The following is a 14033-nucleotide window of genomic DNA, read 5'->3' on the forward strand; positions in this document are numbered from 1 at the left end:
ACCACTCTCACCTCTGTACTACATGCACCTGGTATGGGAGAAAGAATGGACTTGAGTTCCACAGGCGGAGGCATGATGGTCAGCAGGCAAAGAGCACCTAGAAAAAAGTACTCATGCAATTCAAATTTCAAGACATTCTCCACTACCTAATATGAATTTCTGGGACATTTTTTTTTTTTGCAGATACTTTCATTGGTTTCATCTTATTAAATTATCACATATGAAATAGATAATCTCACATTTATATAAATCAAAGTAAACCATAGCGACACAATCTCGGTTGCAAATATTTTACATTACACACAGTGCCAACACAACTGTAGCTGCAAACATTATACATCACTTTTAATATATCTACTCATTGTCAGTCAACCATTACTTAACTCATTCAAACCTTGTTCCTCCACTGCATGTTTTGATCCCATATTTCCATTTTTTTCCTATATAATTTGCGCCTACCCTTTTCTAAAGATCCCAGTTCCAGTTGTTTTACCTCTGTTACCATATTCACTACTTCTAGTAAAGTTGGTTTGGACTTTGATTGTTATTTTCTAGTAATTGCTTTTTTGGAAGCCATCATAATTAGACCCAGGAAGGCCTTACTATGTCTTGGTAATTCCAATTCTGCATCACAGCTCAGAAAAGTAATTTCCCTAGTTACTCCAATTTCCTTTCCCAGCATCTCTGACAGACCAATCTGCAGGGAATCTTTCTCCCAACTCATTACACTCCCAGAAAATATGTTCCCAGTTACCTCTTTATTCCCCATCACACCTCCAACATTTGCTGACTACCTGAGGGAAATAAACTATTTGGAGTTTATCTGGGGTATAAAATACCTATGCAAACACTTCCAAGCAAAAATCCTACATCTTCTAGATTTTGTTGCATATTGGGTGATATACATATATCCCCTCACTGTATCTTTGTGAACTGCTTATCCAGTCTATCTTCCTTAGCCTTCCTAACCTCCTCTAACTGATTCTTATAGTTATCATGTAATATTTTATATGTTCTACTAATTATTCCTTTCTTAATGGCAACTTCTGCTCTAGATTCTATTAAAAACTCTACTAGAGCTAGTCTTTTGTTTAGGAGCCCCTATTTCTTTCTCTTTGCCTACACTCTGACATCAACCCTTGATAGAGAAGGCAATCTCTAACCTGCGTCTTCCCATTCTATTACCTTTCTCTCTCCAGTTATTTGTTCCAATGCCTTGGTTCCTTTGCTAGTTTTGGCCAATATAGTCCAGCACCCTCTTGCCTATTGTCTGTAACTCTAATTGCAGTCATCCCTATCATCAGAATTTCCTTTCTCCATTTCCATGTTGGCTTAGCTCTTAAGAATACTTTGTGCTACTTTATGAATATAATATTCTGCGTGATTACTGTTGGTTCTCCTTAAAGGTCTGAATGCAAAATCCAAGTCTCTCCTTGTTTCTTGAGCTTCCCCCCATTTCATCATCATCTCTTTCCACTTTGAATTACGTTTTTCTGCTTGTTATACGTATAAGGAGCCTTAACTGTGTTGCTCTGAAATACCCCTCCAACTCGGGTAATCCCAAACTGCCCTGTTCTATTGGAAGAATAAGCTTATCTATCAATTTTGGCATTACTTTTGCCATTCATTTAGTCATTATAGACATGAACACTTTATAATCATGGTTTAGTATTGATATACAGTGGATATAAAAAGTTTACACACCCCTGTTAAAATGCCAGGTTTTTGTGATATAAAAAAATGAGACCACAATATAATATAAAAAAATGAGGCCACAATAAATCATTTCAAAACATTTCCCACCTTTAATGTGACCTATAACCTGTACAATTCAATAGAAAAAGAAACAAATCTGTTAGGGGAAAATATAAAAAAATAAAAAATATACAATACACTGGTGGTATAAGTGTGCACACCCTTAAACTAACACTTTGCTGTGTGTGCATACCCTTAAACATATACTTTGTCGAAGCACCTTTTGATTTACTTACAGCATTCGGTCTTCTAGAGTAGGAGTCTATCAACATGGCACATCTTGACTTGGCAATATTTGCCCACTCTTCCTTGCAAAAGCACTACAAATCTGTCAGAATGCAAAGGCATCTCTTCTGCACAGCCCTCTTCAAGTCACCCCACAGATTTTCTGTTGGATTTAGGTCTGCACTCTGCCTTGGCCAATCCAAAACTTTAATTTTCTTCTGGTGAAGCCATTCTTTTGTTGATTTGGATGTATGCTTAGGGTCATTGTTGTGTTGAAAGGTGAAATTCCTCTTCATCTTCAGCTTTCTAGCAGACGCCTGTAGGTTTTGGGTCTAAAGCGACTGGTATTTGGAAATGTTCATAGCTCCCTCCACCTTGACTAAAGCCCCAGTTCCATTTGAAGAAAAGAAACCCCAAAGCATGATACTGCCACCACCATGCTTCACCGTGGGGATGGTGTTCTTTTGGTGATGCTAAGTGTTGTTTTTGCGCCAAACGTACCTTTTGGAATTGTGGCCAAAAAATTCATCCTTGGTCTCATCAGACCATAACACATTTTCCCAAATGCTTTTGGGAGACTTGATGTATTGTTTTGCAAACTGTAGCCAGGCCTGGATGTTTTTCTGTGTAAGAACAGGCCTCTGTCTTGCAACCTTACCCCAGAGTCCAGACATATGGGGAATATGGGAGATTGCTGTCACATGTAGTACACAACCAGTACTTGCCAGAAATTCCTGCAGCTCCTTCACTGTTTCTGTAGGTCTCTTGGCAGCTTCCCTGACTAGCTTTTGTCTTATCTTTTCATCAATTTTGGAGGGACGTGCAGTTCTATGCAATGCCACTGTTGTCCCATATTTTATCCACTTTTTGATGACTGTCTTCACTGTGTTCCGTGGTATATCCGATGCTGTGGAAATTTTTTTGTACCCTTCTCCTGACTGATACCTTTCAACAATGAGATCCCTTTGATGCTCTGTAAGCTCTCTGTGAACCATAGCTTTTGCTATAGCAGGCAACTGAGTAAATGTCAAGAAAATCCTACTAGGACAGCTGAACTTTATTTGGCATTAATCAGAGTCTCTTTAATTGATGGCAGGTGTGTACCCAAGAAGACTGAATGTTGTAATTAAATCAAAACGTGCTTCAACAAAGTATTAGTTTAAGCGTGTGCACACAACATAGTCTTCATTTAAAAGTGTGCACACTTATGCAAACAGCACATTGTACATTTTTTATTTTTTACATTTTTCCCCTAACAGATTTGTTTATTTTTAAATTGAACTGTACAGGTTATAGGTCACATTAAAGGTGGGAATGTTTTGAAATGATTTATTGTGGTCTCATTTTTTTATATCACAAAAACCTGGCATTTTAACAGGGGTGTGTAAACTTTTTATAGCCACTGTAGGCTTGTATGAAGCTGGATCTGATGGATCTTTACCCTCTTTAGGTATTACAGCTACTACTGCTTCTGTGATGATATGGGCAATTGCCAGCATGCCATTTGGAGTTTTGCAAAGAATGATACGTCCTTTGAATATCAAACTGATTTATACCAGATGCTTGTGTTATACATGTATTAGAACTGTATGTGATTTATATATCAAACTGATTTTGTACAGATGCTTGTGCTGAAAATGTATTTGTGAGCTTCACTTGTGTTAAAATGCATCAACAGTGCACCCTGCTAAAGCAAAGAGAAATGTACATGTGATTTTGTAGCTGAATTTATATGCTTTAACAGGATACTGGCACAGCAGAGGTTAACTTTAAGAAAACTAAGGGAAATGTAAATGAGCTGTTCAATCACTAAAAGGCACTCGACAGTGCTGAGTAGGGCCAACTGGAGACTTTGGGTCAGGGGAAGACCTTTTGTCCATTATCTCAGTGAAAAGAGGGGAGGCTCCAGGCACTGCCATAAACATTTGGATGTTTATTGTGGCTGTTTGTGCTATTTCATGTCTCACCTTGAAAGGAGAATACTGTAAGAACGTAGAGACAGGTGGCCAGACGAGGTCATTCTGCCAACTCTCTTGAAAATTATATTTTAGATATTACAAAGAGAAACCTCAGAGTACTGAGTATTCTGTTTGGGAGGCTTGACTAAAATGACTCTCACCCACAGCATCTTGCCTTGCGGTAGCAGGTATCTTAACTAGGGAACGGTGATTCATTTAGATATTCAGGAATATAGTGAAGCTTAGTTTAGATATTGTTTTTGTGTGTGTGTGTGTGTGTGTGTGTGTGTGTGTGTGTGTGTGTGTGTGTGTGTGTGTGTGTGTGTCCGCCTACATAGGGCAGGGACACGGAGCACTGACTTTATATAGAGAGGGTGCTGGAGGACTTGGCGTGGACATTGCTGAGGATCTAATCCTGCAGCTGTACCAGTGAAGAGTCTTACTGGGGATCTGGAGGGAGACAGATATACAGACATCCAGACCCTGGGCTGAGGGTGTTCCCTATGTGCTCTTAAGGGAACTCTACTTGATGCAGAGAGATCTGCACCTGGAAATACTGAGTGTATCCATTTGTATTCCAAGTGCATGTTGCTCTCCAGTGTCAGTGGTGAGGATTCAGGCTCCTAGATTATTGGCCCAGCATGGGGATAATACATACTGGTGCCCATCACATACTGGTAGCAGTGGTGGGAGTCACAGCTTTCTTCCAGGATGTTGGTACCTCTCCTCCTCTTCAAGTACTGTTAAACAAAACCTTCCAGGCCTTTATCAGTTTTCTTCCTCATAGCTTCAAACTTCCACAGGAATACCATCTATTCCTGGCGACTTTCCTGTAGATTGGTTATATATCACCATTTTTATCTCATCTCCTCCTATCCTAACTGTAAGTAATTGAGCCTCCTCTATCAATAAACTTGGCATTTTTAATCTTCCCTAAACAACTCCATTTGCACTTTTTCTTGATTTCCATATTGCTCTGCTTTATACAGACTTTTACAGAATATCCAAAATATTTCTAACAAGTCTACAAGATCCCTTGTTATATTCCTTGTTATAGGCTCCTTAAGCTTGGTGACAGCTCTTTCTACTTTCTGTTGCCTGAGCTGTTGTACTCAAAGTTTGTGTGCTCTAAACTTACTATCAACACTCAGATCTGCTCTGAGTTACAGCATAATGGCACTAAATAAACACTCAGATCTGCTCTGAGTTACAGCATAATGGCACTAAATATACAGAACCAACTGATATTGCCAACATCCTAGCAGATAGGTTCAGTGCTAACTTTACCCCCCTCTCACCCCCTAGAGGGCACATCTCTATACCCGAAGAATGCAAAGTTCCTACAATCACGGCTGCACAGGTAAAAAACACCCTCTTCAAAGCCAAGAACACAGCATCCATGGGACCTGACAATATCCCAGGCTGCGTTCTACACGAACTACAGAATGAACTGACACCCTACCCAAGTACCATGTTCAATCATAGCCTCACCTCAGGCTTTGTACCCACTGAATGGCGCACCGCTACAGTTACCCCACTCCACAAAGGAGGAGCCACGACGGACCCCGGGAACTACCGCCCCATTAGCCTTACGAGCCTGGTCTGCAAGGCCATGGAACGTATCATCATGGAACTCATAAACAAAGACATTGGTAATCTCCAAACTCTGGACCCTACTTAGTTTGGATTTGAAAAAGGCAGATTATGTCTCCTAAACCTGATTGACTTCTTTGAAGCAGTCACCAAAGCCATAGATGATGGTAAAATGGTTCACACAGCTTATCTAGATCTCGCCAAGGCTTTCGACACCATCCCCCACTCTGGAATTACAGATAAGCTCACTAAACTAGGTATAAATCCCTATGTCATAAGATGGGTTGCCAACTGGCTCACGGACAGTACCCACACTGTGAAAGTAGCGGATTCCAAATCCGACATCAGACCAGTGACAAGTGGAGTACCACAGGGTTCAGTCCTGGGTCCCCTCCTGTTTGGTATCTACTTCTCTGAAGTGCAGGCCAACACAGAAGGTCTTTGGCTAACAAAGTTTGCAGATGACTGTAAACTAGGAGCCATAATCGAAACTCCTAACGATGTGGACAAACTACAAAAGGGCCTCACTAAGACAGATACCTGGTGTCAAAGCCATGGCCTGAAGCTCAATGCCAAAAAGTGTATTGTCGTCCCCTTTGGTAAAAACTCTGTACCCATGAACTACCAACATAGCTGGTGGTCTACTTAATGCCGAAAATGTGATAAGAGACCTTGGGGCACAGGTGGACAGTAGTCTCTCCTTTGATAATCACATCGCCACAGTGGTCAGGAAATCCTTCTGCTCATCTCATCACAAAAGGATTCTCATCCAGAAAAAAAGAGGTCATTGTTCCCCTCTACTCATCACTCATTAGACCCATTATAGAGTACAACGCCCCTTTTGGTATGTACCTCACAAGACATCTACAACAACTGGAAAGACCACAGAAATACCTCACAAAGAGGATTACTGGCCTCAAACAGATGCCCTATGCAGACCGTCTCAAAAAACTACAGCTTTATTCCATTGCATATCGCCTACTCAGGGGCGATCTCTGCCTAACATACAAAACTATGTCAAACCCAGAGCTGTTGGACATGCTCCACTTAAAGAAATCCCAATCCCTCCGAGCTACACGCTCTAGGGACCTTAACCTTGTCACTACAATAAACAGAACATGCTGGAGGGATAGATTCCTGTCCCAGAGACTTCCCACACTCTGGAACAGGCTACCTATCTATGTCAAACAGAACTCCTCATTAGCACTCTTCAAGAAAAATCTTGATGATTGGATGGGAAATGGGAAATTCACCCCGGGGATCACTTCTGTGGCTCTGCTCGAAAGGGGCATAGGAAAATAATTTTCTTGGGTGGCGAAAGCCAGGGTACATTTTTTGGCTAGGCTTGTATGGGCCCTAGGGCCAATAGCCTAGTACCTACCTATGAACCTATGAAAACACAGTTGCTTAACAGCAATCTTTCTAAACTTATGTATGTTATTGAGGTAATGCCTTATTTTTTGTTTAGCATTCTGCAGTTTCTACTCTTCTTGTTCTGTGACATTTCCCATATTTTGCAATACTTTAACATTTGTCAATCCCTCTACATAATTATTGTAGCTTATTAACTATATATCCTTTTTTTAATGCCTTCATTTTAAATTTCATTTTAATGTTATCCCAATCCTTGGCTATATTTACAGAAGAAATTTCTATATTTTCTAATAGCACCTGAATAATTTCCACTACCCATTCCTTAAATTTCTCTCATTTCAACAGATAGGTGGGAAAGTACCAGTATCTCATTTTTATTTAATTACTCTGTGATTTTAGTTATTATTGGCACATGATCTGAAATAGGTATTGGGTGGATATCAAGACCTTCAATTAAATTCACATATTCATGTGAAATGTAAATTCTGTGAAGTCTAGCCCAGTTTTTGTTTCTTGGGGAATAATATGTAAATTCACTCCAAACTCCTACTACTGAATTCACATCTTCCATGCCAAATATTTTTATAAATTTCTTTAAAAATCTACCCTTGTTTGTTATATTTTCCCTTCTGGGACCTCCAGATATATCTTCATTGTTGCAAATCAAATTCCAGTCCCCACCAATAAGTAATATTGCTTGCTGAAAGCTGATTATTTTCCCCAGTCCATTATAGCAGTTTTTGGTGGAATATAAATGCATGCCAGTGTAATCCTCCTCCCCTGCCAGTAGCCCCTTAGTACTACAAATCTACCATTATTGCCTTTTTTTATCCTCTTCTTTTACTACTGGAGCTCCTCCTGCAATTAATACAAGTATTCCTCGTTTCAGTTGACCCAGGTATTCTACCAAATAACCACCTTGAAAACATTTCTTTATCAAATTCACATGTTCACTTCTTTCCAAACGTGTCTCTTGTAGCATAACTATTTGCATTCTGCAGTTTTTAATACAGTTCACTATTCTTTCTTTTTTGTATTTATCTGTGAGACCATTAACGTTTAAAGACATTATAGAAAGAATCACATTCTTGAGGAATTATTATTCCCACCTTTTATGTATAACAGCTTTTTGTTAAATGTGTAGTTCCAGCTTTTGTGTTACATGCATACACCGTTTTGCAGATTAATCTTTTATACAATCGTTTCTTGTCATTTCTATTTCAGCCTATGTCATATTTTGCGGAAATGTTTGTTTTATTGAAAGCCCTCAAACAAAAGTGCACACACATACCCAATACCCCACTAAAACCTATTAACTTAATAGTAACACACAAAACTATGTACATCTTCAAATGTTGAAGTTTTACCCTCCTAATAGGATTAAATGTTCCACACTGACGGTCACACAGACAGACTCAAGCTAAACTAAAAGAAAGATTATCCATGCTAAGACGCATGGTAGAGCCTGTGATTCTATTAAGTGCTGTCTGGTTTTGCTTTATCTTTATAGCTCTAACACTTGAATGCTTTCAGAAAACATTTTCTCCAAGCCATTTCTCATTATCAGATTGTCTGCTAGAGACATGACAACCAAATACAAAACTGTTTATGAATTTCTGGGACATTTATACAAAATGTTTGCTTCTTCTTGTATTTTAAAACAAAAAGCTTTTCTGTTTAAATAGAAAGTATACATTTGAACTGAAAGTGGAATGGTTATTCACAGCTCCAGAGCTGTAGCTAGCTAATCTGGTGCTCTGTGCCATCCACGATTATGGTATCCCCCTCAACTTTAAGTTCAGGAACAAAAGAAAAAAATTAGACAAAGGTCCTCTCATACTTGAGAAGCAAGGAAAAAAATTCCTCTTTCTACTTTTTAAAACTGTGGCAAACTACAAGTGGCTTGCTACAGCTTATACCACATACAAAGCACTTCAGTCCTGAATACAAAAGCAGCATCAATAATCACTTCCTGAAGACTCGTACGGAAATGAATGCCAATACTGTATTACCAACCAATCAGTATCTGCTAATCACACCCACTAACACCTTGCACCTGAGGTGACCATCCCCTTCGCCCACCTTAGCTACTCCTCTGAACAACTAATCTCTCCTTAGACTTGTGGTAAAATGATGCAAGAAAGTTTGTGTCATGTCACCATGGAATATGTCAGAGATAAAGGATTCAAAATCGTTTTTTGAAGAGAGTAACTTACAGAAACCATATTTGGTAAAGGCAACAAATGTGTTTCTTATGAAATTGTTCAGGACTCTGAAATGGTAAGGCCGAGTATAGTTTTTGAAGAAAACCAGTCAAACCGGGGTGCAAAAACAAAAGAAACTGAATAAAGCGTGAATTTCCAGATGTTAGTGTACCAAGTTCATAAGCCAAACAACTGGATGAAGATTATGATACACTAAATGACCCTATATTTGCCCTTATGTACCTTCATTACACTTATACACCTCAGCACAGCAAATTCCTAATGTAAATTTTCTACCGTCTTCTACCCCTTCGCCTTTACTGCCACCTGCATTGTCTCTGCTTACCACCTGACAAGTTTCTCCCTCCAGCAAAATTCCAACTCATACTCACTACCTTGTAAATCTACCCCAACTTTGCTAAAATTTCTTTTTCTCTACATGTCCTAACAAATGCATACACTTGTATTCACCTTTTCTCACCTCCTCTGTGCTTTCTACTCTTATCACATCTTCTCAGTTTCTACTCAAATCTCCCAAACCATCTCTGTTATTTCTCCTAAATAAAAACAATTAAAATTGTAATCTGATATTTTAAACCTAACTGCATAGGCCAAATTGTCTTTTATTAATATGAAATAACACTATATTTTACTGCTGCAGATTTTTTCTAGTATAGCTACCTGTCAGCTAATGTAAGTCCATGTTGTAATTTTAAGCTTTACACTTTCTCTTTTGTATAAAATTGCCTACTCTGTTACTGGAGCATTTCTATCTGGGCCACCACTGAAAAGGGACTATCAAAGCCCAATTGGACCACCCCAGTCAACAAAAGCAATAAATAAACGAATAATAAAATATCTGCATGTGCTTGTTTACTAGTCTGCTTTACTAATGTATTTGGAAGAATTAATATAAACTAAGATGTGAATCTAATAAGAGTTATACAAAATGAGACATGATATGTTATCTGGGCGCTTGCTTTTATTACCACAATGTTCTAATAAGCCCTACAGGCAGCTGTGGTGGTACAATGTATCAAATGTCAGATGCATTTGTATTTCTAAATCAGTATGTTGTATTAACATGCATTTGTTAATCTGTTACATCAAAAGGTCTCTTGAAACAATAAAGGTGTATGTTACTCCAAAAGCTTTGTTTAAACAATAAAGGTGTTTGCTTGAAGTGAACAATGTGCTGCCATGGGGTCAACACAATCTCTGGACAAGTAGGAATACAAAATGGGCAATAAGATTTGGCCCACTCGACTAAACAGAGGTCAGTGCAGATCTCCTACCTTAACAAAAGGGTAGTCTGGCTCCTGAGTTTCACAAGGACAAGGAAGACACTCTCAGACAGCAGACAAACACCTCACAAGCGGAGGCTCATGTCTCAGTAGGCACAACAAGGATTACTCACTAATGTGCTAGCAACAGGGGTTCTTGGAAGTGTGTGTGTGTGTGTGTGTGTGTGTGTGTGTGTGTGTGTGTGTGTGTGTGTGTGTGTGTGTGTGTGTGTGTGTGTGTGTGTGTGTGCGTGTGTGTATCACTAAGTGACTATGATCAGTAACTCAAGCTAAGGCAAGTTTGTGTGGGTACAGTCCAGTCCAGAGCAGAAATGAATTACAGAAAATGTCATACCAGAATAGAAATATTTCTGAAATACATAATGCAGTTCTAGCTGGAAAAAGACACATGAGAGTAACAGGGCCAAAACCACATATTAGTTGTTTCATAATATGAAAAAGACTAGTATGATGAAAACTTGCCAAAATGTACAAAATTTAAAACAGTTTTTCTGAGACAGCTGTCACCTCATTACAGCATTGTACAAAGAACAGAACATTTAGAAAGGCTACCAATGTTTCTCAAACACCTCTCCTCTGCAAATCCAGTACTCACCTGGTTACGAAGCTTTGTTCGTGGATTTGGAGCATACCCAATAAATCCAACCTGCTTCATTGTACGTAGTGTTTCAGGATCAACTGGTGGAGCACGCCTTAGAATATTAAAAAAAAAACATTCTCTTTGTGTAAAGTTGACTGCAGTACATTAACTTTAGTGATGAAAACAGAAAAAAAATAAAGCAATGCCTATTAATATAACAACAGTCAAAACAAGCTACATGGCTGTCAGTGAAAAACAATAGAAAGTTACAACATAGTAATTTAACTCTGTCTTAGGATTCCATCCAATTTCTTTACAGTAGTGAGGATTCAGAATACAGTCCACATGAACTGTGCATTGTAAAATAATGTAAATTAGTTGTGTGTGGATTAGAAAGTTTCCTACTGCTACATACAGAAAATCAGCTGCATCTTCTTTCAGAATGTACCAAATCACCACTGAGTTACAATCTACATGTCCATTTGTAGGACTCTACCAACACATGTAAAGTACTACCTTTAGGAACATAGCATAAATAACACAATGCATAAATGTATTTTATCTAAGTACTACAAATAAGATGTCTGAGCTACTTCTGTTAACCTGACGTGTGATATGTGCACAACTGTTCATCGCACGATGTAGAAGACTTACAAACACCTAACAAAAGGGGATGATTCACCACAAATGATAAGTACAATGAAAGAGCAGATGTTCAACTAGAAGTTTCCATGCTGCAGCCCTATTCCAAAATATTGGAATTGGTTGCATGCAGACATCTGCCTTCTGGCTAGAATTCCAAAAACACTACCGACATCACATTACTTGACTCAAGGTCAGTTGTTAAGTGCAGGACATTATCCAAGACGTCAGGTGTACAGGTTTGATAATCTGCACCTTTCCTGGCTTATTTCTCAGAGTGGAGAAGTTACAAGCAAATACACCTTGATTTCTGCTCTTGGCTGAATAATAATGAAAAAATGCAAAGGGCAATGCCAACCCATAAAAGGTCTTGATATATCTAACATCCACATAACCCTAAACTAGCTCTTCATACTGTCAGTCTGAAATTACCACAGCAAAAAGGGTACACCTCCCATCTCCACAACTTATCTGGTAGCATCTTTTCTTAGGTGAAGAGACCTCTTTTCTTCACAAGTAATAAATTTCTGCTATAAGGTGTAGTACTTTTGTAAAGCTGTCCCTTTTGCGAAAAGCATGAAAAATCAGGATATATTGACTTGCACAATCCCTAAAAGATAAGGTGCACTCCCTCTCCCTGGAGATGAAAGAGACACAGTTTGGCCAGCGGCAAGCAGAGCCAGATGGCAAGTGAGAACCGAGGGGGAATGTGGGTGGTCAGTCTTAGATCCTACTGTAGCACTGATACTTCACCTCAAACATCTACCGTTCTGGTGAGTTCTTCAAACAACTGTGTCATGTACAACATACTATTCACTGCTGCAGTCTTATTCCAAATACTGGAAAAATGCCATGCAGTAGAAAGGAAAGAGGGTATTGGCTCTGTCCACAGGGAGTCTACAGCATTACTTTCAGAACTACTGATGTAAAACTTGTTCTATTTATACAACGGAGACAATCTGTACTGCTTGAAAAAGATCAGGAAACAAGTCCATGTGTCAGCTTCACAAAAGCTTTGCACTGACATTCTTGAAGAAAACTACAATGGTAAAGCTACAGTGCATCCTCACCTTCCCATCTAGGTATTTTCCTTGAAAGCCACAGCACATATTGCTGCATCCTGCTTGCCATTTGGTGACAGTCTACCTGGATACTAGTCTACCATCTTACTCTGACATGAAGAATACAAAAAGATGGCCAGGCAATCCACTGCCTCTGAACATCTGTGATACAAAGGAGTCACCCGTCTGTATTATGGGGACTGGACTGCAACAATGGGATCTGGAGTTCTTGGCTTAACATAAGCTCTGAGATCATTTTAATCATGAAGGAAATGTTTTTTTTCTCAGAGATTTTGTGTCCTTGTAGGAGATTGCAGAGCTGCTGACATATGAAGGTGTGAAGACTGGTAGAGATAGGTGAAAGCTGCCAGCCTAGTCAAATAGAATTTGGTACATAATCCTATCATTTGTAAATACTGTGAAATGAACTTTAAACAATGTGGCAACATTACCCTCTGCTGTAAAGAAAGCTAAGTCAAGCATTTCTTGTTGGTCCTTTGAAATTAAAATTAATTTATGTCTGTTCTTTGAAGTTAGAATTTGGAGTCGATGAGTCTGGAGAAAGCATCCTGCCTATTGTTTTAAGGCTAAAGTTAATGACAAGAATTTACATATGGAATGTCCTTTATTGCTCTAAGTGTAAAAGAATGTAAATGTAGTTTGTGTCAGCTTGGGAACACCTGGAAACTGTAAAAGATGATGTAATGTTTTATCAGAACTGTAGTTTCAATTTAAACAGTGAGAACCAGAGATTATTAAGCATTTTTGTCTGAACATCCAACTCAGCACTGCCTTATGCTCTATGTAAGTACATTATTTTAGAAGTGTGTTTTCTTGTAGATAGCTAGAAGCTACAAATATCAGGCTAAGTGTTTTTCTGTGGCATCAAAACTGTACTATTGAATTATTTTAAGTATTTCTGTGTGATCACTGAGCTCTTGTCTAGCACTGTGTAGTAGAAAGTATTGTCTTGTGGTAATAACTGGACACTCTCTTAAGGGCCTTTGAGTAGCTGATAAGTATTAGCTGGGTGGTGGCAAAGGGGCACAGCTGGAGAACCTGTTCCAGCCTTCCCCAGGAGTGTCTATGTGGTTGCATAAACTTATCTCAAAGTGTGTGCATGTCAGCTACTTGGGCAGGGACACGAAGCACTGGTTGGACAGAGAGGGTGCTGAAGATTTTAGCTTGCGCAGCTAGGCTGAGATCTGGACCGTATAGCTGTGCCAGTGGGGAGTCTTATTAGGGACCTGGGGAGCAAAAGAGCGACTAGCCCCAGACTGACTGTGATCTCTGTGTGCTCTTAATGGAAATTGCACTTTACTGTGTGCATTTGTTAT

At 39.1% G+C, this 14033-nt stretch overlaps 1 protein-coding gene across 1 annotated transcript in view; it reads right to left on the reverse strand.

Moving 5' to 3' along the window:
• Window positions 1-14033, reverse strand: part of PAN2 (poly(A) specific ribonuclease subunit PAN2) — a 1212755-nt gene that overhangs the window by 796655 nt on the left and 402067 nt on the right. The window contains exon 8 of the mRNA XM_044083667.1: window positions 11009-11105. Within this exon, the coding sequence (XP_043939602.1) occupies window positions 11009-11105 (97 nt within the window). The remainder of the gene's footprint in view (window positions 1-11008; window positions 11106-14033) is intronic.

The sequence above is a fragment of the Protopterus annectens genome, chromosome 9.part0 (assembly GCF_019279795.1).
Source record: "Protopterus annectens isolate FY-2018-M chromosome 9.part0, PAN1.0, whole genome shotgun sequence".
In the NCBI taxonomy this organism is placed as follows: Eukaryota; Metazoa; Chordata; order Ceratodontiformes; family Protopteridae; genus Protopterus; species Protopterus annectens.